A 25,393-nucleotide genomic window follows, 5' to 3' on the forward strand; every position below is an offset into this window, starting at 1 on the left:
CATCAGGAATGAACTGCCACCGACCTTTAGGTAATTGGGGACAGCTCCTCCTCATGTGCCCCGTTTGGTGGCACTGGAAGCACCTGGGTGGGGGCCTATCCTTCCTGTGACCCAGATCCCTTGGTTTTTCGTGTGGGGTCTGGGACATAAGAACTTTGGCCTTGTCTTGTTTTCTTCTATCCATTTCCCTCTCTATTGCCGCAAGAGTGGAAAGGATAGCAGGGATAGACATCTCATTATATTCGGGTCGGGCCAGAACCAGCCTTTCCCGAATTTTAATATTGATGCCTTCCAAAAATTTGGCCCGCAACAGAATGTGCGTCGCGGTCACCTTTACCCCTTCAGTTGGAGCATCAGGTCCAACTTCCAGATCCGCATCCAGTGCCGTCTGCTTGAGACGGCGCCAGAAGCAGGCGCTTTCCTCATTAGGACCCTGGGTGAGCTTCATCATGTCCGTAGTAGAGGTAGCACCATACATTTCTGGAAGCTTTGCCTTTAGCTGTGTACAGAACTCTTTGCCCCCTGAAGTCATCTCCTCATGCGTGGTTATAGAGCACCCTGCAATCACTGTACTGGCCACTTCCATGCCCACCTTTGCCCGTAGGATCTGTGCACAATCTGACCCGCTCATACCATAGCTGAACTGGTTTTGTCCAAACATTCGAGCAAATCCTCTCGGATTGACTCGATAGTCCGGGAGCTCAGCCAGAATAGTGCGGATCTCTGCCGGGGTGAAAGGGACATGCCAAACTACCCGTTCCCCTAAAGTCCGTTCCCCCTGTGCATTGGGAGGACCTTCAAATTGCTGCACCCTGACTGGATAGGCCTCGGTCCGGGAAGAGTAAAAGGGCTGACCCAGCTTCTTCGGTGGGCATAGATTAACCACCTCGCTTACTGCACCTTCAGGTTTGAGGTCCCTCAGATCAGGGTATAGCTGGGGGGCAGGGGTCTGATCAGTGGTTCGTAGCGCTTTGATGCAATCCGCCCTGTTTTTTAACCGGGTGTCTACTCCCCTTGATTCACAGATAGTCTGCAAATCGGTTGTTGAGAAGGCTTCATAGTTGGAAACAGAAGGAGCTGGGGTGAAGCAGGAAGAAAGGAGAGGTAGAGGTAGAGGCTGAGGCATAGAGACAGAAGACACAGAAGGTACATCAAGAGTGACGTCACTAACAGAAGAGACAGGTGCAGTTATACTTATCTCAGCCACTGTTGGTTGTTGGGGAACCCCAGCAGACCCTGATCCTGCCTGCCTTAGTAGAGTCAGCCCTGAAAGAGCTTCTTCCACCTCTGACACTGGATCCTCCTGTTTTATTCCCTCTGGAGGCCAGGTATACATCACCTGGTTCTTCCGGACAGACACCAGTTTATGTATGCCCTGCCTCCCTAATTGGATTGACCTGTGAAGCCATAGCTGTGCGATCTCTAGTTCTGACGCCTGCATCCGTGGTTCAAATTCAGAGATGAATTTTTCCCACCTCTATGCGTCAAATGTACCTTCCCGGGGAATTTCCCATCTGGTACCCTTCGACCATTTATTCCACCTTTTGAGGGGTTCTGTAGACTTCCCCCCCAAACTCACCTTCATCAGTTGTGCAGCTGTCCTTACCCTGAAGAGGGCTGGTTCCCCCTCTCTCTTCATGGACTGACTACTGCCCATCGTGACTAGTCACTGGTATATATCCCGCGTCCGGGTACCTGTTTACCCCCTGGAGCACTCGGTGGGATCCTACCGAGAGGCCTGATTCCACCACTTTCCCAGCACAGCGTAATTTATGTGATACTTATCGATCACCCGAAGCGCATCAAGTGGCGGTCAGACTGAGAGCACACCTCCCACTCCCACAGCGCAATTTGTGTGATCCTGACCACCCGAAGTGTTTGTGGTAACCAGGACTTCCCTGGACCGCCCACTCACACAGCGTAATTTATGTGGTTCTCATCACCCACTGTGTTTGGCAGGCCACACCGCACAATGATGAAAGTGGCTTTTCTCTCCCTGCACACAGTAGCTAACACAAGTCAAAACAAAAAGAGGGGTTCTTGGATGTTACTTAGGGGTCACTGGTTGGGCAGAAACCTGCTAACTGACCTTTAGGAAATTTGTGTAAAGAAAAAAACTTTCCTAATACACACAGAAAAAAAAAACCCTTTTCAACCTGAAAAACTGTTAAAAAGGACAAAGTGGATCCTTATGAAAAACACGGGACGTTTCACAGTAAAACAATTACACAGAGGTAAACCGAAAAACTGCGCCAAAAGTAACCTTGTTGCTGACGCAAAAATCACTCCTATCAGCTCCGCTAAACGATCTGCGCTACACACGCAATCTTTACTGCAACCACCTAGAACCGTTTACACAAAAAGTCTGCTGGACGTGAAACACGCGACACAGCAGCTTAAAACAAACCCGCTTTACAATAAGGAACTACTTTTAACAGGAAAAACACAAGAAAAACATAATCACTATACAAGAAATCTATGTGCAAAAACCCAGACTTCACCGCGCTCACTAAATGTGGAACACGTGAAGGGAAAACTCGCTTAACACACTTTAAATTGGCTGGCAATACGCAAATTTAAAGCTAAAAGCAAACAAATGAAACTGTAAAAAATTTGGATTAAAAACACAATATGGGTCAAATGCATATAGGAAACTTCATGCACATTGCATAGAGATTACTGCACATTTGGTAGCCAACAAAATGGCCACCAAACAAAAGGAGTCCATGTGGTTTAGTCAAGAAAATGACCCCCCACAGAGAAACACATGGTAGACTCTAGCCTCAAAATTGCCTTTTACATAAAACAGACTTTTAGACAGAACATACACTGGACAATTACACAACAATATGAAGTACACATACAACACAATTTGGGCACAATCACAGAACGGACATAAAACACCAACATATCACACTAACATGCACATGTAACAGAAAGGACCCCCTGCTGCATGCTTGCTGGGAGCAGTAGTACCACAAAACATTGTACAGATCACATACACACAGAGATCTTACAACAGTTAACAATTAACCTAAGCCTTTCAGCACTGTAATAATTACCTCACGTGGAGGGGGTAGAGCAATTACCACAGTACCTACAGCCCACAAATACTTACCTAACACTATGCAACAACTTTTACCCACTAAAACATATACCCGTTTAATTTTTGGTTGGAAGATTTTTAAACTTGACCAAATCCAGCCAACCAAACCCACCCCTCTGCTGCTCTCCGCAGAGACAAACCCTCGTCTTTCACCCACAAATCAAGAGTTTAGGACAAAAAATGAGGTCCTTGCCAAGCGGTATTTCTTGTTAGCTAACAGAGAGCGAAATCAGCCACACGAACGTGCAAAAAGTGATCCTCTTAATGGCAGAGAGACCTGAAATGTGCCGGCATACTTTTTGCTAGTTCATGATAGCCATTTCCCCCCTCGTTCTAGGTTAGCTACGCAAGAATACGCGTTAGTATCCTACCTGGCTCGCCAAACTGTCTTGGAAATTCGCTTTAACGAATTTCTCCTTACCGTGAGTACTCGCAGTTGGATGCGCAGAAATCCCCCATAAAGCTGTGTGAATCTCGCTTACCACGACTGCAGCCAAACTACACGATTCCTGCCCATCCAAATACTTTGGTCCTGTTGATTTGTAGGTGATGGAGCTCCGTTACCCTAGAATGATCACACGACACTCTAAGGCTGGTTGCAATCCACATAAGGGCCGGCTTTAGGCTCAGCTCTCTGTTTTTATTAAAAATACACACATGCCCCCCACATGAATAAAGTCAAACCCTCCCACCGAACAATACAATGGGGATTGCCTATACAGAGGATATACATTCCAATTGGAGCATAGCCTTTGCTATTATCTATCACTGGTCCTCCCCCATGAACCTTCTGAGGTCAGCAGACTTCCTCCCCTTCCCCCCTATGAGCCATCTGAGGTCATATTTCCTGTCCTACTAGCTTCTATTGGTATGTAAAATTCTCTGCACAAGCACTCCCTAAAAATATCAGTCTGTACCTGGATGGGCCCGATACGATCTTTATTAAAACACATCCATCCAAGATACAGTTTCAAGTTGGTAATGGGTTGTAAGATATGCATAAGCCTACACGTGGAGTTCACACCGCTTGCGCATTGCGTTATGAAGCCCACGTGGTACCATGCTGCTGATATGTGGATACAGGCCCACGGTCTACTGACAGCAGCATTCGCATGGAATGCCGTGGTGGTATACACGCCGGTCTATAAGCGCAGATCTGCCATCTCATCCATTACCAAGCCGAGTACTGTAATACATACATTGTACATGCGCATGGCCCAATTGCAGCCTTCAGAGCTTTAATTAAGCCACACGAGAGACATATGAATAACACGAATACATGACACATTTAAAGTTCGACCAACAATACAAAATTTCCATGACATCTCCAAACTGCAGCCCGGGGGCCGGATGTGGCCCTTTGCTTGCCTATATCAAATGTTGTAATTATATCTGTGTATCTGTTGACTTGTCCTCACCTCTAGGCGCACTCAGGTTTATGACTGTGGCCTGGTTCCTAAGAAACATCCCCCCCTATTCATGTGAGCCTTATCAGCTTCTAATTGGGGCGGAGTTGAATGCTTATTTGAGCATCTCCCTATAAATTTAGTTCAGCTCATGGGGGAGATCTCTGATGGGGGGCACAGTCTCTGATGGGGGTGCTGCTTATGATGGAGTGCGGCTTTGAATGAGTGCAGAGCAGTTAAACACAGCAGTTGAACTAAAGCAGGAGAACTTAAGCAGCAGGAAGACACAACAACAGCAAGAAACTCTACTGCATGCTGGACAGACTGCAAGGAAACACCCTGGGAAATATCTTTTACATACCTGAGTCCCACTCCGTGTACCTTTTTATATAATACACCCCTCTTCTCCTCTTCATATTACTATCCTCTGTTCCCAAATCTCATTTCTTTACCCCTCTGCTCCACCCCAAAACTTGTACATCTACCCCTCATTGCTATCACCTCCCCAAAATGCCTCTTCCACTCCTCCTTCTCATTTTCCTCTCCTCTGTTCCCAAAATCCATTCACAATATCCCTCTGCTCCTCCCAAACATTTGTATATTGTGCCCTCACTGCTTCCCTCACCCCTCTATGGCACCTACCACCTCCTCCTATTACTCCACTCTCCCACTGACCCGAACACCTCCACTAGTAGTTTCTCACGCTCCTGCACATCCCGCTCCCATGCCACCTTTCTCACCCTTCTCCTCCTCATAACCGCGGGGGACATCTCCCCGAATCCTGGCCCTCCACCACCTCCCTCACCCGCACAAAACCATCCCGCCTCCACGTCCTGCCGCAACTTAGTATCTCTCCCCCTGCTCCCTAAAATCTCCCCCCCCGTTTTCATGTGCACTCCTGTACGCCCGATCGGTGTGCAACAAGCTTACCGCCATCCACGACCTCTTTGTTTCCCGCTCCCTCAACCTCCTGGCGATTACGGAAACCTGGATCCAGCCCACTGACTCTACCTCCCCTGCTGCACTCTCCTATGGCGGTCTCACCTGGACCCACTCACCCAGGCCCAACGGTCGTAAAGGTGGTGGGGTTGGCCTGCTCTCGTCACCGCTGAGCACCTTCCGAGTCCTCCCAAACCCCCCCTCCCTATCCTTCTCCTCCTTCGAGGCCCACTGCGTCCGACTATTCTCCCCAACCCCCCTGAAGATTGCTGTGATATACCGGCCTCCTGGATCCATACCCCGCTTCCTGGAAGACTTCTCCTCCTGGCTACCCTTCTTCCTCTCCTCTGAGCTACCCACTATCATCCTTGGGGATTTCAACATCCCTGTCAATCTCGACAACCCGGACACAGCCCGTCTCCTCCACTTAACCTCCTCCTTTGCACGTGCACAGTGCATACAATCCACCACCCACTCTGACGGTAATATCCTTGATCTTGTCTTCTCCAACCGCTGCGCTCCCCACAACCTCACTAACACCCCCTTCCCTCTCTCTGACCACAACCTGATTACCTTCTCTATCTCCTCATCCTCCAACGCCTACCCCTCCAAATGTCACACTACTACCAGCCGTAACCTCCGCAACCTTTACCCTGCCTCCCTCCACTCCGCAGTTGATCAACTCCATGACCGCATCCTCCCCCTGTCCTGCCCCGACTTGGCTATGACCGCCTACAACAATGCGCTGTCAACAGCCCTTGACTCACTAGTGCCTTTAACCACACGCAACATCAGACCCCGACCGCTCCAGCCCTGGCAGACTGATCACACCAAAACCCTCAAACGACACAGTCGTGCCCTGGAGCGACTATGGCGCAAAACCAAATCCCAACAAGCCTTCACCTGATACAAATCTGCCTTCCACACCTACACCTCCTCCCTCCATACTGCCAAACAAGCCTACTTCCTGACCCTCATCAAGGCCCTCTCCTCCAATCCTCGCCGACTCTTCTCCACCTTCAACTCTCTACTCTCGCCACCCCCACCTCCACCCAGCACCTCACTCACTGCCCTTGAGATTGCCAATCACTTCAAAAACAAGATTGACACAATTCGCAAGGACATTGCCGCAACTCACACGCCTTCTCAACCCGTCCCCTCTCACACAGCTACCCCCTCATCCCCCCTCCCCCTCGACATAACCCACAGGGACTTCGTCGCTGCTCAAACTCCCTCCAACCCCCTTCCCCCTCACTCAGCTACCCCCTCTACACCCCTCTCCCACGGCCCCACCACTGCTCTGACCTCCTCTCCCACCCCACCCTACATTCCTCACACTGAAGCTCCCCCAACACTCCGCACCTTTGACCTTACTACCATCGAAGAAGTCTCCAAGATCCTCTCTGATGCCCGCCTCACCACCTGCCCCCTTGACCCTATCCCCTCACAACTCCTACAACCTCCCTCCCCCTCCATCCTACGCTCCCTCACCCACATCTTCAATCTCTCCCTCTCCTCCGGCACTTTCCCTTCCCCTCTGAAACATGCACACATCACCCCCATACTTAAAAAGCCCTCCCTGGACCCCAATGACCCGAACAACCTCAGACCCATCTCCCTGCTCCCATTTACATCTAAACTCCTCGAGCGCCTAGTCTACGCCCGCCTATGCTCTCACCTCAACGACAACAACCTCCTCGATCCCCTACAGTCCGGCTTCCGTCCCCTACACTCCACCGAAACCGCCTTACTCAAACTCTCCAATGACCTGCTAACCGCCAAAGCTAATGGCCACTATTCAGTGCTCCTACTCCTTGACCTCTCTGCGGCCTTTGACACAGTCGACCACCCCCTCCTCCTCAAAAAACTACACTCCCTCGGCCTCAGAGATTCTGCTCTCTCCTGGCTCTCATCCTACCTGTCACAACGTTCTTTCAGCGTTACCTATAATGCCACCACCTCCCTCTCACTCCCCCTCTCTGTTGGGGTCCCTCAAGGCTCTGTCCTCGGGCCCCTTCTCTTCTCCATCTACACCTCCTCCCTTGGACAACTCATACACTCTCACGGCTTCAACTACCACCTCTATGCCGACGACACACAAATCTATCTCTCAACCCCCCACCTCACCCCCTCGGTCTCCGCCCAAATCACACACCTGTTGAGCGACATATCAGATTGGATGTCGCTCCACTTCCTTAAACTGAACCTCTCCAAAACCGAGTTTCTTGTCTTCCCTCCAGCCCGGACACCACCCCCCATTGACTTCTCCATCATGTCCAACAACGCCACCATCAATCCTGCCCCGCAGGCCAGAGTACTTGGTGTCATTTTGGACTCCAACCTATCCTTCCAGCCCCAAGTCCACTCTTTAACAAACTCGTGCAGACTCCACCTCCGCAACATCACCAAAATCCGCACGTTCCTAACTCCAGAAACCACTAAACAGCTCATCCACTCCCTCATCATATCACGACTCGACTACTGCAACTCCCTCCTCACTGGCCTGCCTCGCCGCTGGCTATCCCCGCTTCAGTCCATCCTGAATACGGCTGCCAGACTCATTCACCTTTCCAACCGCTCCGTTTCCGCCACCCCCCTCTGCCAATCCCTCCACTGGCTTCCGATTGCTCAACGGATCAAATTCAAAATCCTAACGCTGATGTACAAAGCTGTCCACCATACTGCCCCGAACTACATCACTGACCTAATATCCAAGTACCGCCCAGCACGCACACTCCGCTCCTCACAAGACCTCCTTCTCTCTAGTTCCCTGGTCTCCTCCTCCCATGCCCGTCTCCAGGACTTCTCCAGGATGTCACCCATCCTCTGGAACTCCCTGCCCCAACCCATCAGATTATCACCTACTCTCCTCTCCTTTAGGCGCACCCTGAAAACCCATCTCTTCAGGGAAGCCTACCCCGCCCCCTGCTAACTTGCCGACCTCCTCCACTCTTCCTACCACTCCATCCCCCACAGCTATCTCCTCCTGTGCCACCATCCCCTCCCTCCTAGATTGTAAGCTCGAAAGAGCATGGCCCTCGATCCCCTCATGTTTTGCATTGTATTGGTATTGTTCTGTCACATGTTCTGTCCCCCTTTGTAATGTACAGTGCTGAGCGAACTATTGGCGCTTTATAAATACTGTATAATAATAATAATAATAATATATCTGGTCCTTGAGGCATTTTTCCTCCCACTAACATCAACGATGGGGCAAAATTCCTGCCGCGACATCAACCATAGTGCACTATCATTCCTGTTGACACCAACAATCAGGCACTTTTCCTCCTGACACCAATGAGGAGGCACTATTCCTCCAGCTGACACCAATGATGGGGAACAAAAGATGGGGCATTCACTCCCACTGGGCACAGTCTTGCCCCCTAAAGTCTGAAGGACGGTAAACTGGCCCTTTGTTTAGAAAGTTTAGAGACCCCCTGTACTATATATTGAAAGGAAAGATCACTCCCTGCACTTTGTTGTTGTGCACTTTTCCAACATGACAATGATCCAAAATGATCCAAAACACACATCTAAGGCCACTGTTGTATTTCTGAAGAACAGGATGAAGGTGTTTCAGTGGCCAAGTATGTCTCCTGATCTGCACCCAATTGAACACCTATGGGGAATTCTGAGAAGACAAGTTGAGCATCACTCTCCATCCAGGCTCTAAAAGAGGTTGTTCTTGAAGTATGGAAAAAGATCAATGTTGCAATATGTCGCCAACTTGTTCATTCCACGCCTAACAAACTTGGTGGTCCTTACAAATCATGGAGGTCATACAAAATGCTAGATGGAGTAGTTTTTGTTGTGGAGTGTATTCATTTTTGCATCAACTATATTATTAACCTTGCTTTCATGTAAGTTTGAAAAAGTTTTGAAAAATCTTACTGTTCAAAAGGGGTGTACTCATTTATACTGAGCACTGTATATAAAACTAATCATTAACTATATAAAAATACCTGTGTATCTCCTCCAATCTTAGTACCATTACTAATTTGTGTAAATAAAATCAGTGATTTATAAGTGGATACTACCACCTAAAATACCACAGAAAAAAATGTATTCCATATGAATGAAATCATCATGTTCGTATTTCAGAGTGCATCACCTGTATACATTGCATGTATTATACATAAGTGAATGTATGCCACATGTACAGGCATTCCATGTGGTTCAAAAAGATGTGTAACTCTTCAATCACAAGTGTAATGCAATGCTCAATGTGAAAAATTTACAACTGTGTTCCACCAAATGTGAAAAATGGCTGCTTGCCTCCAGAATAGACCTATATTTTCATACAGGTCACATGTGTTTTAACCGCTTGCCCTCCTGAGGATTTACATCCGTTCCTGACCAGGCCTTTTATTGCATTACAGCGCTGCGTTATTTTAACTGACAATTGCACGGTCATGCAACCCTGCAATTTACGCCCTTTTTTCCCACGAATTGAGCTTTCTTTTGGTGGTATTTGATCGCCTGTGCGGGTTTTTTTTTTTTTTTAATTGCACTATTTAAAAAAAGACCGAAAATTTTGAGGGAAAAAAAAATATTTTTGACTTTGCTATTAAGCACTTGGTAACCGCGCTATAGCTGAATTACAGCTACAGCGCAGTTACCCAGTCCTGAGAGGGTGTCATATGAAGTCCTCCCAGAATGTGCCCTCCTGCACGCCCCCAGCAGAGCGCACCTGGCAATCTCCGTGATCTCTGTGTCCTACAGGCACAACTGATCACATGAAGCAGTAATAGGCTGATTACAGCGGTCTTTTGCCACGTGATCAGCTGTGTCCAATGACACAGCAGATCATGGAGTAAATACAGTTGCCTTTTATCGGCAACACTTTCCTTACGCTGTCACAGTGTGAGAAAAGTACTACCGATATCCGGCAGCTGTCACAGAATAGATCAGCACTGATGATCAGTGCCCTGTAGTGCCTCCCACCAGTGCCCTGTAGTGCCACCCATCAGTGCTGTCAGTGCCGCCTATCAGTGATCATCATTGCTGCATATCAGTGCAGCATCATCAGTGCCTCCGCATCAATGCCCACCAGTGCCACCTCATCAGTGCAGCCTATCAGTGCCCTTCATTGGATGGGTCTGCCATAACTGATTTGCTTATTTTGCAAGATTATATTTATATGGCCACAATGCTGATTCTTTAGACAAACCCAGAACTAGTATGCAGGAAACAAAATCTGACTAATTTTCCTGATGTGTTGAGTCAGTGAAACACAGTGGCTAAATAGTTAGCACATGCTGCATAACTATAGAAGGACACAATGAAACTGCATATTATACTGTACATTGGGCAGCACAGTGGCTAAATGGTTAGCACTTCCACCTGGCAGTACTAGGGTTGTTGGTTCAAATTCCAACCATGGCACTACCTGCCTAGAGTTTGCCTGTTCTCTCTGTGTCTGTGTGGGTTTCCTCTGGGTCCTCTACTGGTAGGTTAATTGGCTCATGTCTAAATTGGCCCTAATATGTGTATATGTGAGTTAGGGATCTTATATTGTAAACTCCTTGAGGGTTAGGGATTGATGTCAATGTATAATACATATGTAAAGCGCTCTGTAAATTGATAGCACTATAGAAATACCTGAAATAAATGTATTTTTAAAAAATGGTCCATCGCATTGCCAGACAACTAGCATTTTCAGAAGGAATATGGCAGTTGCACAACCCTTTTACAGCTAGGTAAATCTGATATATGTCATGAAATGGCAGAATCTGTTTGGTTTCAACATATTGTCTCACCTATTTTTTGGACATACAGTTGTGTTCAAAATAATAGCAGTGTGTTGAAAAAAGTGAATAAAGCTCAAAATCCTTCTAATAGCTTTTATTTCCATACACACAAATGCATTGGGAACACTACACATTCTATTCCAAATCAAAACATGAAGAAAAATATATCAAATTTGTGTTGTTCCTCTAAAAAAAATTGAAGAAAAGTGAATTTTAGACTGTTCAAAAAAATAGCAGTGTTTGTATTCTTCTTTACAAACTCAAACATTCACTATATAAACTGAAAAATGTTTGAAGATTTTGCTTTCCTTTGAATCACTTAATTAATATTTAGTTGTATAAGCACTGTTTCTGAGAACTGATGTACATCTGTGTTGCATGGAGTCAACCAACTTCTGGCACCTGTGAATGGGTATTCCAGCCCAGGATGATTGGACTACATTCCACAGTTCTCTATTTCTTGGTTTTGCCTCAGAAACTGCATTTTTGATGTCACCCCGCAAGTTTTCTATTGGATTAAGATCCGGGGATTGGGCTGGCCACTCCATAATGTCAATCTTGTTGGTCTGGAACCAAGATGTTGCAAGTTTACTGGTGTGTTTGGGATCGTTGTCTTGTTGGAACACCCATTTCAAGGGCATTTCCTCTTCAGCATAAGGCAGCATTACCTCTTCATGTATTCTGATGTATTCAAACTGATCCATGATCCCTGGTATGCGATAAATAGGCCCAACACCGTAGTATGAGAAACATCCCCATATCATGATGCTTGCCCAACCATGCTTCACTGTCTTCACAGTGTACTGTGGCTTGAATTCAGTGTTTGGGGGTCGTCTGACAAACTGTCTTCGGCCACTAGACCCAAAAAGAACAATCTTACTTTCATCAGTCCACAAAATGTTGTGCCATTTCTCTTTAGGCCAGTCAATGTGCTCTTTGGCAAATTGTAACCTCTTCAGCACGTCTTTTTTTCAACAGTGGGACTTTGCGGGGGCTTCTTGCAGATCGCTTGGCTTCACATAGGCGTCTTCTAATTGTAATAGTACTCACAGGTAACTTTAGACCTTCTTTGATCTTCCTGGAGCTGATTGTTGCCATTTTGTTTCCATTTTGGCTATTCTTCTATCCATTCGAATGGTAGTTTTTCGCTTTCTTCCACGTCTTTTTTAGGTTTTGGTTGCTATTTTAAAGCATTTGCGATCATTTTAGCTGAGCATAGATAAAAAGTAGGAGTATGAGCGCTATCAAGAATGTATTGTAGCGGCTAGAACACAAAAGGTAACCAAACAACACCTTCAATATAACATAAGAAACAGAAAAGTGCAGAGCATTTTAGCTGAGCAGCCTATCATTTTCTGCACTTCTTTATATGTTTTCCCCTCTCCAATCAACTTTTTAATCAAGGTACACTGTTCTTCTGAACAATGTCTGAAATGACCCATTTTCCTCAGAATTTCAAAGAGAAATGCACTAACCAGCATGTACAACATTTGCTGCCTTCCTTCCTTAAATAAGAGCAATAATTGCCACCTATTTTTCAAAGAATGAATGACCTCACTAATAGAACTCCACACTGCTATTATTTTGAACATGCCCCTTTCAATTAGTGATTCAATTACACAGAATCAGCAGCATGCATGTCATGACTGTTGGGTCTGTTGGATTTCTATTACTCTACTATACCTGCTAGTAAATGATTTGTCATGTAGAAATATCATTTCTACCAAAAACAGTGATTGATCAGGTTAGTGATGTCTGACTGCTATTATTTTGCACACCTGTATATTTGTGAGACTAAACGTGTATCGATCAGAAAAGCAAATCCTATTACATTCAATACAGTCTTGGTGATAAAATATTTACTGTGTGAAAAGTGCAGTGTTTTGAGAGAAAAAAAATATCCTATCTGTATTTATTTTTTATTCACATTTGTGTACTCTGAACAGTTTGGTCATTAAAAAATAACTATATATGTAAAGCTGAGACCAATATCGCTGCACTTCCTTCACTAAATTAACTTCTTGGCACTATTAACAAGCAGGATGAAAAGAATGAACACCTCACAAGTAAATGTCTGTATAAGATTTTTCTTTTCATTTATATTATACAGTAATGATTTTTTTTCCTTTTTATAGGAAAAAATATCAACTAGTGACAGCTGTTCCAGTGTTCACCTGCTCCAGTTCTTGTTAACTCAGTTTCCTTTAACATGTCTCCTTCGGTGGCCCTAGAACAATGTGGTAGCATAATTGCCTTATGAAAATGTCACTTTGTTTTTCCTGTGACAGAATATCTTGAAAGTGATTATTTCATCAGTGCAAATAACTCCTTATAGAGGTTTTATTTATTCATGCTGCTTTTATGAGCTTCAAGTACATATTTAAACTATTATGCGTGCGAGAGACCAGCAGTAATGAAAAAATAAATGCATTATTCTTGCACGCTAATGCCGGGTAATCTTTGTGCCATTTTGATGACAAGAGTTATAAGAATTCTGCTGCTCATTTTTATCCCCAGCGAGGATGCATGAAATAGAATAGATGCATTTTATTTATAGAAATGAACTACAGTAAAAAGTTAATTTCCATCTTTTAACTGTATTAATATTTAATTTCATGTATGGGATATTCAGTGCAAATTATTAATGTCAATAATGCAAATTACCTTTTGTTTTGCCTATTCACCCCTCTGACTAAACCTGGACTATAAAGAATATGTGCATCTTCAAGAGGAAACATTTAATGTGTACTTTTAGCTACTGTATATACCTGGTCTGACTTTTTAGGTCATACCTGGTCAAACACTCTTCGTCAACTCAGCCCTGAATTAAAAAAACTCCTGATTAGCTGTAGGTTTAATGGAAAAAAAAAGACATTAGGAGAGAGGGAGGAAAGACTGGACGTTTTTATATTTCTGAGAAATGAAAACTGCTCTATTTACAAGCATGTTGAATATAATAAAGGAGCAAGGTGTTGGCTGACATTGCTGGCTAAATTTTGATAATACTAGTTGCTTGGCTGTCTCTAGCTTTAGTACTTCTAAGTTCTAGACCCAGCCCAAGCATACATCACAAGTGTCGGAAAACTCTTTATTTTTTCATTTATTGTTTCTGTACTTGTTCTGGGTCAGTTACTTAGAATACATGTAAGCCAGAGTACCTGCACAATAAGTAGTCATCGTTTTTGGAGTTCAAGGGAAAGGAAAGCCTATACATGTGAATGCATCACCGATCTCCTCACAATACTAGCTGCCTGTCTCTGGCTTTAATACTTCAATAAACTGCTGACCTGAGACAAGCATGCCTATTGGGCTTCTTTTACACAGAGGGTCCAATCAGGTCTGCTTGCCAGTTTTTCACACCTATGGACTGGCAGTTGTAAACTAGCTTGTGTTCGCTTACACCAGCCTAACTACAATCTGCCTAGATGAAAGGAGAAAGATCCCCTTCTGTTTTTTTAAGTGAACTGAATCAGATTGGAGAGCAGTCAGGTGTAAACTGATAGTCTGTTTACAACCACCGATCCATAGAGCAGAGTGATCTGTTTCTGTATCCTCTCTGAATAAACTGAGCAGACATGGTCCTGTCATCTGCCCGCTCTGATCAGCAGACAAATCCCCTGCTGATCATAAGAGTTTGCCCTATGTGAAAGGGGCCTTAGAATAAATTTGGAACATGCTTGTAAAAAAATCAGTGGCTAAACTATTGAAGAAATCTAGGTACCAAAAAAAGGAATGTACCCACTTTTTTTTTCTTTTAGTAGATTTGCAGTATTTGCCAGATTGAGAAATTTACTTCATTAAGGTGTGACAGCCTATCCCTTTTTCTACAAGTTCTGCTTTCCTCTATCCTAGGTGAATTAGCAAATTAGACGTTCAAAGTGACATTCAACGTTTTCAGCTATTAATTCTCTCAAGCAAACTAGAATTAGAAAATATATTGAGCTTGATTTACTGAAGTGGTAGAGGTTTCTTACTTGGCAGTTAATTTTCACTTAGCTTAGGAGAGTAAAATGAAATGAAACTCTACTGACTTCAGTCATCCAATCATGTGCAAGCAAATTTTTTTATTTTTTAATATAGTCTATTGAAGTGCACAGTGTTTTATAATAAACTGTGGGTTATACTGCCACTTGCAGAAGACTGGACTGCAGGCTAGTCACAGACCCTTCTCTAACCCGCCTGGCCAGTTAACACTTAGAGGTTGATTTACTAAAGGCAAATAGACTGTGCAAATGGCACTCTGCAAGTGCAGTTGGTCCACAGCTTAGTAAATTAACAAAAGCTCTGATGGCTTCCATCATCCAATCATATGCAAGCAAAAATACTGTTTTTTTTTTTTTTCCTTTTTCTATTTTCCTTGCTCGTGATAGGATACTCTTTGCAAAGTGAAGCTTTACTTCATTTACTAAGCTATGAAGCAACTGCACTTGTGCAGAATATATTTGCCTTTAGTGAATCAACCCCTTATCCATTCTCCTCCAGGACCCTGTCTTCAGTCAACAGCTACTTCAAGCTGGATTCCAAATCCAAGAAGCTATAGAGCACAGGTTTTGTTTATCAATACAATTTTAAATATCTCATTGGAACAACCTTCCAGTGGTGTGCCAGAGTGTAACCTTCTTCAAGTGTACGACTCTGCTTTTAGGTGTCCTATCCCAAGGATTTACAGCAGTGTCTTCCATGGGTTCAGAGCCATGGCAACTGCTTTGCCTTGTCCCAGTCTGTAAAGACAAATTTCCCTATTTCAGTAGCTTGCATGCTACACAGGCTGTTGGGCTTCTGTTTATCCCCACAGGGTTTGTACATAATGCTTGTTGCTACTCAGACTGGTTTCCACAGACTGCAGTCTGGTCATCATATCATCATTATTATTTTAGGTACTTGTATAGTGCCCCCAATTTAAACAGCACTTTACATATGCCTGGATGTCGGCAGACTTGAGGTTGGCTACCCCAACTGAAAGGTGTGGAGTCCCCCAGATATCGGCTTCTTTTTCCTTTCTGCGTGGACTCTAAATAGAACCTCACCTTACCTTCTTTATACTGGGGGCACTATCCACCCTCTGAGTCACAACTGATTTTTTGCAGCCTCATTTCACCATTACCTTTTCAGGCTGTGGGGCAAGTTTTACATCCGCTTTCAGTTGTTCAATTACCCTATAGGTTTTAGGGCCTTTGTTCATGAAGTCACTCATATTGATCTCATATTGAACCGCCACTTCAGGTGTAGAATGTAAATTAGTTCTGGTCAGTCCTTCAGAAACATCCCTTTGAACCATTGGGTAAACTCCTTTCCATTCACAAGATGGCCTCCATGTGACAATTACTTTGGATAGGAGGGTTTCTAGGTTGCCTGCCCATCAAGACAAGCCCTTCTTTTTTGCCCAAGGTGATCTCTCCATTTCACAGGAACAAATTGAACATTTTTTTTTTTTTTGCCTTCTTGGTTGCTAAACATCCTGTGGAGATTGATCTCTACTGTTTCGATGTAGACTGGACCATTTGATTTTTTTTAAAGCAAAATCTCAATTCTCTGTCATGCTGGAGGGTCCAAAAAAAGGGACTTTGGCAAATCCACCACTTTCTAATGTATTTGCCAACGGGTTGTTCAGGCTTATGAGTCAAAAGTGAATATTCTTCTCTTTCCTGTCTGAGCCCACTTTACCTGGGCCGTGGCCTTGTCATGTGTTTTTTGCAGTCAGACTTCTATGCTATAGGTTTGCAAGGCTGTGACCTGCCCCACACCTTCACCAAGTTTTACAAAGTGAATGTGTCTATGTCAGCTGATCCCATTTTGGTCACAAAATGCTTAAGGCATATTTGTGAGCTAACAGATTTTTGCTAGGCTCTAATTTCACCTATTCTTTTTGGGGTTGCCCACTGCTGTTTCTGAACTGCTTGATGAAGTCCCATCGTTAATGAGTATGAAAGTATTTGAATCCCTTGACGGACGAAGATAATGGGGTTTTTATACCCATGCCAAAATCCTTTTCATGTAGTTGAGGGATGTCTACCCCCTCTTGAGTTGGATATTGCTGTTACTGTTTGCTACATCTAAACAGGATGGTTAAAAGAAGGGTTGTGGCTGCTTGTCCGTTTTTTTATTTTTGGCTTCGTGTACAATCTCCTACAGGTACAAATTATACTCCATGCTTCATTTAAAAAAAAGTGTCCCTTGGTGAACTCCAAAAAGATTTTACGGCAAGTAAAAAAAACAAACAAAAAAGAACCTGCTTTATTATCCAATATATAAAATGTGTAAGAGGCTTCCGCTAGGTGATTGTTTGATAGTGACAGGGTTGACTTTGTACATGATGAAATCTAACAGCTGTGTGTAGCAACAAAAGTCATTAATTCTGTAATGAACTCCTACAGCTCTCCTCAAGTTAATCAGACAGGAGGAACCTCTTCTCCACATGCCATAAGCCTGCTATGCAGTAAGCACAAACGACCCTGTGTTCTCCATGTTGTCAGGAAGGATGGAGAGAATAAAGGAAGACGGTTTTATACTTGTTCTTTGCCCAGGGAAAATCGGTGTGAATTTTTTGAAGTAAGTAGTTATTTTACTTCCCTATACTAATGTGACATGAACCCTCCAAGTATGTTGGAGCCAGCATATGTTTAAATTAGATTAAAAAAAAATCCAAAAAAATGTTCATTCCTGAGTGGATAACTCCTTTAAAAAGGTTAGTATTCAACAAATAAAATTTAGATACGTTAATAATGCTCTTTGATCTCCAAAAACATAGTGTCCACTTGGTTTACCTTTTTCTCTAAATGTTTTTAAAGTGTATCTAAAACCAAAAACAAACATTTAATATTCTAGTTTGCTAGTGTTTGGATGCGGTGGCTCCATTTGTTTTAGTTTTGGGGGTAAAAACATTTTTCAGCAAGTATAGAAATATACTTGTTGATCTTGCCAGAGAAAGTACAAACATCCATCATGTAATGGAGATAGAGGCAGGTATGTCTGAGATCCTGCTTGTTTGACAGTGACTACCCCCATAGATTCAGGTGAAACTCAACAAGTTAGAATATTGTGCAAAAGTTCATTTATTTCAGTAATGCAACTTAAAAGGTGAAACTAATATATGAGATACTCATTACATGCAAAGCAAGATCGTTCAAGCCATGATTTGTCATAATTGTGATGATTATGGCTTACAGCTCATGAAAACCCCCAAATCCACAATCTCAGAAAATTAGAATATTGTGAAAAGGTGCAATATTCTGGCCTCAAAGTGTCCCACTCTAATCAGCTAATTAAGCCATAACACCTGCAAAGGGTTCTTGAGCCTTTAAATGGTCTCTCAGTCTGGTTTAGTAGGAATCACAATCATGGGAAAGACTGCTGACCTGACAGTTGTGCAGAAAACCATCATTGACACCCTCCATAAGGAGAAAAAGCCTCAAAAGGTAATTGCAAAAGAATTTGGATGTTCCCAAAGTGCTGTATCAAAGCACATTAATAGAAAGTTATTTGGAAGGGAAAAGTGTGGAAGAAAAAGGTGCACAAGGAGCAGGGATGACCACAGCCTGGAGAGGATTGTCAGGAAAAGGCCATTCAAAAGTGTTGGGGACTTTCACAAGGAGTGGACTGAGGCTGGAGTCAGAGCATCAAGAGCTCCTGAACAACAAACAACATCAGAAGCGTCGTACCTGGGATAAAGAAAAACAGACCTGGTCTGTTGCTCAGTGGTCCAAAGTCCTTTTTAATCTGATGAGAGCAACTTTTGCATCTCATTTGGAAACCAAGGACCCAGAGTATGGAGGAAGAATGGAGAGGCACACACTGCAAAATGCTTGAAGTCCAGTGTGAAGTTTCCACAGTCTGTGTTGATTTGGGGAGCCATGTCATCTGCTGGTGTTAGTCCACTGTGCTTCATTAAGTCCAGGGTCAACGCAGCCATCTACCAGGAGATTTTGGAGCACTTCATGCTTCCTTCCGCAGATGAGCTTTATGGGGATGCTGACTTCATTTTCCAGCAGGACTTGGCACCTGCCCACACTGACAAAAGCACCAAAACCTGGTTCAATGACCGTGGGATTACTGTGCTTGATTGGCCAACAAACTCGTCTGACCTGAACCCCATAGAAAATCTATGGGGCATTGCCAAGAGAAAGATGAGAGACATGAGACCAAACAATGCAGAAGAGCTGAAGGCCGCTATTGAAGCATCTTGGTCTTCCATAACACCTCAGAAGTGCCACAGGCTGACAGCTTTCATTCCACGCCGCATTCAGGCAGTAATTGCTGCAAAAGGGGCCCAAACCAAGTACTGAGTACATATGCATGCTTATACTTTTCAGAGGTCCGATATTGTTCTATGTACAATCCTTGTTTTATTGATTGCATGTAATATTCTAATTTTCTAAGATTGTGGATTTAGGGTTTTCATGAGCTGTAAGCCATAATCATCACAATTATGACAAATCACGACTTGAACTATCTTGCTTTGCATGTAATGAGTCTATCTCATATATTAGTTTCACCTTTTAAGTTGCATTACTGAAATAAATGAACTTTTGCACGATATTCTAATTTTGCGAGTTTTACCTGTATAGTGCAGAGAAAAAAAAAAGGTGACATGAAGGAACAGAGTGATTTATGCACAGAATTACAAGGTTGCAAATTACTACATCAAAAGACTGGTAAACTGCAATGTGTTACCTTTTTTCAGGTTTAGACAAACGCTAAATTATGTTCATTAGTGATATAAAAAGTTTCATACAGACTGTTGCTGTGGAGGATGACAGCATGATCTCCCAAAATGTACTGTGCAAGCTTCCACTTAGTAAAATATAGGTACAGTTGCCATGTCCATCTGGAATGTACCTTTTAATAATGTAAAATTGACATTTTCAGGTTTGCTTACCATTTACCGCTGTCCCGTTTACATTTTTTTTTTTTTTGCAGTGGGCTGACCTTAATTTTCCATTTTGCAACCACGGAAAGCGCTGTGTAATGAGAACAGTACTAAAGATCGGTCCAAACAATGGCAAAAACTTTTATGTCTGTCCTTTTGGCAAAGATAAACAGTGTGATTTCTTTGAATGGGCTAAAGAATAAGAATACTCCTTTGTTACCACTGACAGTTGCTGCTTCATATTTTTTCTCCAAGGTGCAATTAAAAGGAAGACATACCAATGAATTTAGTTACTATTTTTCACTGTAAACTGTTTTGTCAACCTTGCAAAAAAAAAAAAAAAATCATACCAAACATGTAATTCATATTTGACTTAAGTGTATTGCATTTTAATTTCTAATATAAAACATGCTGTGTATTACCAATTGGGAAATAAAAAATATTAAACTAGTGGGAGTTGTAAATGTATACATTCATTAAACTAAAGTGGCATTCACTAGTGACAATGCTCAGTCTTAATTGAATACTGTCACTTTTACTGTTTAATGAAAGAATTGGTAGAATTTTTATATAAATATCACAATCATCAATAACATGTTCAGTTTACCCTGTACAATGCTAAAATGTCAAGGCTACAAAATTAAAAGGCAACATACATAACCTTACATGAGCTTTATGAATTCAAAACCATTAAAAAGGAACATTTACTATATGCTGTTTCACCTCAGTTTTTGGAGCTTTGTTTGCCTTGTAACACTTGAAATCTGCATCATTTACATATGCTCCAGCTAAACTGCAATGGGTTTTTGTAGGACCCTATTCAGTTTACATGAATGACAAATGCCAAAATGCAGCATGTAGGGATTTTACTTGCTTTACTGTGGGAAGTCAAACCAGAAACAATTTTTCCGTCAAAGCATTTTACCAGCTCAGCAAATATATAGCAAAAAGTACTGCTTGACAGCGCAAAGCAAATAATTGACATCTTATTTCAGTAGTATTACAGTTGTCTAACTGATTAGGACACAATCATTCCTGCAAACAAGTGGTGATTAGTGGGATATAGCCTGACAGTTTTGCAGCCTATTTATCTATATATTAACAAATTGTAAGCCAGCTGTAAAACAAGCCCACCCCCTTAGCTACAAGCACAGTGGAGCAAATAATCGTAAATGCTTATAGTAGAAACACTGGGGTCGTTCTAGCTCTCTCAGCACCTCAGTTTACCCCTGCTCACACAGCTGCTCTGTGTTTAACCACTTGCCTACCGAACCAATTCTGACATTTCTCTCCTACATGTAAAAATCAGCATTTTTGTGCTAGAAAATTACTTAGAACCCCGAAACATTTTTTAACCACTAGGGGACCGCCCACAGTACATATACTGTGGCAAAGCGGCCCCTGTGCACAGGATCACATATATAAACGTGATCCTGCATTAATGGTTAGGGGGCGTGCGTGACCGCCCTACCCGCATTGTCACTCATTGCCTCGGGAGTCCATCACCAGGTCCCGACCGGTGATTACTGCCAAACACCGACAATGCAGCCCTACCTGTCAGTTTGGGAACACTGCTCGGGATGGCTGAGCACACCCTTCCCCCGCCCGCCCCCTATTAAAACACCCCAATTTGATCTCCTCTCATTCTTAACCCCTTCCTCCCCAGTGCTATTAGTACAGTGTCTTCTTTTTATTTATTTTTTTAGCACTGATCACTGTATTGGTGTCACTTGGGATGTCAGTGACCCCATGTCAGTTCGCCCCAGTGTCAGAATGTCCGCCGCAGTCCTGTCATAAGTCATTGATCGCTGCTATTAGTATAAAAAAAATCCAGTATCTATACTATATTTGTAAACGCTATAACTTTCACATAAACCAATTAATTTACACGTATTGGTTTTTTTTTTTTTGTAAACAGACATGTCGCAAAATACATTTTGGCCTAAATTCGAAGAAATTTGATTTTTTTTTTTTTTTTTTTTTTTTACTGAACATGTGTTATAGCAAAAAGTCTAAAATATAGTTTCTCTCAAAATTGTCCTTTTTTTTTTTTTCTAATAGCGCAAAAAAAAAAAAGCACAGGCAATCAAATACCACCCAAAAGAAAGATCAATTTGTGGGAAAAAAAGGACGTACATTTCATTCGGGTGCAGCGTTGCATGACCACGCAATTGTCAGTTAAAGTAACACAGCGCCGTTAACGCAAACCGCTTCTGTAACTGCTTCCTAACCGCCCTATAGCAGATATACTGCTACAGGGCGGCACAGATGCTCAAAATTATATATATTTATATATTTATATTGATTCACGCTCCCGCTGTTTTCACGCCCCTCCTAGATATCGTCAGATTGCCAGTCAGTACACCATTATTCATATTTAACCCCTTGATTGCCAGGAACACGCTCATGCCCAATAAACATCTATTGCTAGTATAGTGTCTGGACGAATCAATATCTGATCAGATCACTAGACCAGCGTTCACATTAGTATAGTGTCCCCAAAAACACAGCATTAGCGGGATCAGCCCTGGCACCTGCTAGCACCTACATTTAGCTCCTATGCTTACCCCCCCCTTCTCCCCCAGCAAGTGCAGTGTCAGTAGATCACTGTCATTTGATACATTGCACACAAAACCGCAGTGATCTCAGAATCAGGCCTGATCTCTGTTTAGAGTGCCAGTACTAGTGCTGCGCTACCTTTTGGTAAACTGGCGAGCACAGCAGCCTAGTACATCCTGGTCTTTCACATACCAGCACTGCAGTATCACTTGGTGACGTAGCAAGTTCTATAAATGCAGTACAAGCTGGTGCGGGGCCGAGCACAAGTATTGTCCCGCAACCACCGAGAATTTGCACACAGGCCCGTAGAGCCCCTAGTATCCTTCTGAATGTGCTTGCAAATCCCGATTGGCATCCCACAAATTCTGCAGCACCCGTACTTCCCCTATTCACTGCCCAACCCGGAATACAGGAGGAAACAGCAAATTTAACTACTCCCCTTGATTTTTTGGAGCCGTTTTTCACAGAATGTCTGTGTGCATAGATTGTGGATCAAAGAAATTTATAAGCACAACAATTTATCGCCACCAACCCAAATTTAAACCTTGCCAGACCATTTGCATGGAAACCCAATATGGTTTTCGAATTTACATTTTTTTTAGGCCTAACTCTCAACATGGTGTCACGGATCCACGCCCACAGCGACTAGCTAACCGAGGCGCGCACGTCCGGCCATGACTTGGGGTAAGAGGGAGTAAGGGGGGGGGGGGTAACGTACTTTGAATATATATACGTATATATTCAGGCAGTGATATACACACACAACCCGCACTACCACTGGAAACCACTAGAGGGAGACTCCACTCCAAGCCAACTGGCTGACCACACACACGGGCAGACATGAATCTTATATACAATCTGGTGCACACTAAGGGTTGAGGAGCAGCCAGACACACCACAAACAGTAGCTTGCCACCACCCAACAGTTTTATCTGCAGACTGGCCTGCTGGGCTATCACACACACACACACAGATCTCCGTCTGGCAGATCTGTTACCTTTACAATCTGCATGCAATCTGCCAACACGCTGTGCAATTGCATACAGATTGGCAATGAACTTGACCGAGCATACAAAGACACTGCAATACAATCTCTATAGATATGAGCCCAAGCTTAAGTACCCAGAAGTCACTTATTAATTTTATGATTTAATATCCCGAAAGTGGGCAGTGCATAAAATATGTACAAAGTATAAAAAGTTACAGAAAATACAAGAAGACACACAATTGGCTGACTATAAAATAAAAGGGAATAGAAAACTTTTACCAAGAGTTATTCTGCGACTGAAGCAAGTCAGAAAAAGTCCACAATCCGCCAGTCGATAGAACTGGCTCCATACGAATCAAGCCATCCATATCCCAGGTCCTCAATTTATGGGAATATGGATGTAGGCTGGACATTATCCCTTGGCCAATTGACTCTGGGGGTGTTACTATACCAGCCCACAGGACGTTATGGGTACTGAAATGCCCAAAGTCGATTGGACCAGGAACTGTTTGAATCACCAAGTCAGGGATTGAATTTCCGACACCAGCACATCAGTCCGATTGCAACAGTACCAATCCCTGTTCAGCTGTCACAATCAGGCGCCATATAACCATTTTCTGCATATCTCTGGGATTCTACAGAGGCTTCAAATACAGATTTACATGCAGGTGTAGCCTACAGTGTGTCCAATCAGAAGGAAGTATTTTCATCTCTCTGCAACTATTATTTTAGCTTTTATGAGAGATGAAATATATTCCTTTGATCTGTGTATATATGTCAAAGCTCCCAGACACATCAGAACCACCTCTGGTCTCCTGCTGTGTCATGAAGCCGAACTGTCTAGAGCCTTTTCCTTCCAGATTTCCAGAAGGTGACAAATCTTATTGGCATCCAGGTGTCACCTCCCATCTAGAGGATGCTCTGTCCTTTCAGATGCTAATTGGTGACCATATGTCTCTGACTTAATTCTGAACAAATCACATTATTATAACATGGACTGAAGCTAAACCTACATTGTCATATTTCTACATATCACATCTCAGCTACTCAAATCTTACATGTACGTTACATCTCCCCCCTTCTAGATGACGCATAGCTGAGCCTAAACTAGTCGGCTAACGCGTCTGCCAGGAAAGTTCCCTAGGTTGGGGGGGAGAGTTCTCCCAACTAAAGCTTGACACCGCTGACATTTCAGCTTGTCCCCCTGCAGTTAGGAGATGACTACTGTACAGCTCTCTGAATGATCCTAAAGGGTTTGGATCACAACTGGCCAGCAGATCCCCCTGTGGTTCCACTTCATCCGCTGGCCACCGACGACCTACTGGAAGGGTACAGGCAAACCTGTCATTGTGTGCTGTCATCATATTCAGCCACTGCCCATGGTCATCTGGTGGTTCTCTATTAGCTACAACACCCAGATGCTTGAGCCTGGCATAAGGTCGTTCCTGGGTGATCAGGACCTGGTTCCATGGCTTGAATACCAGAGCTTCCACCCTCTGACCTGTCTCCCACACTTCTGCTCTTTCTCCTTCAGAAAGAGACTGGTCAGCACAACCCCTGAGTTCCTCCGGGCTGACATTAAACCCATCAGCCTGCAAGAATGCAGTGTTGTCAGATGCAGTCTCTGAGAAAGCAGATTCAGAGGGGGTCAATGTTCCCCCATTATCCTGTGATCCTCCCTTTGCTGTGCACAGCAATGAATCCCCAATCATGATACTCATGGCTGTGGGGACAAAGGATAGATCCACAGAAGACTTTATTCCACCAGGGGTCATCCTC

At 43.6% G+C, this 25,393-nt stretch overlaps 1 protein-coding gene across 1 annotated transcript in view; it reads left to right on the forward strand.

The window, feature by feature from the left end:
* NEIL3 (nei like DNA glycosylase 3) overlaps nt 1-20,518 on the forward strand; it is a 117,168-nt gene extending 96,650 nt beyond the window's left edge. The window contains exons 9-10 of the mRNA XM_089684064.1: nt 17,576-17,750; nt 20,118-20,518. Of these exons, the coding sequence (XP_089540190.1) occupies nt 17,576-17,750; nt 20,118-20,270 (328 nt within the window). The 3' untranslated portion in view covers nt 20,271-20,518. The remainder of the gene's footprint in view (nt 1-17,575; nt 17,751-20,117) is intronic.
* Nucleotides 20,519-25,393: the final 4,875 nt, after the last annotated feature.

This window comes from Staurois parvus, unplaced genomic scaffold, assembly GCF_062004578.1.
Source record: "Staurois parvus isolate SC_StPar_1 unplaced genomic scaffold, SC_StPar_1.0 ptg000334l, whole genome shotgun sequence".
NCBI classification, from domain to species: Eukaryota; Metazoa; Chordata; class Amphibia; order Anura; family Ranidae; genus Staurois; species Staurois parvus.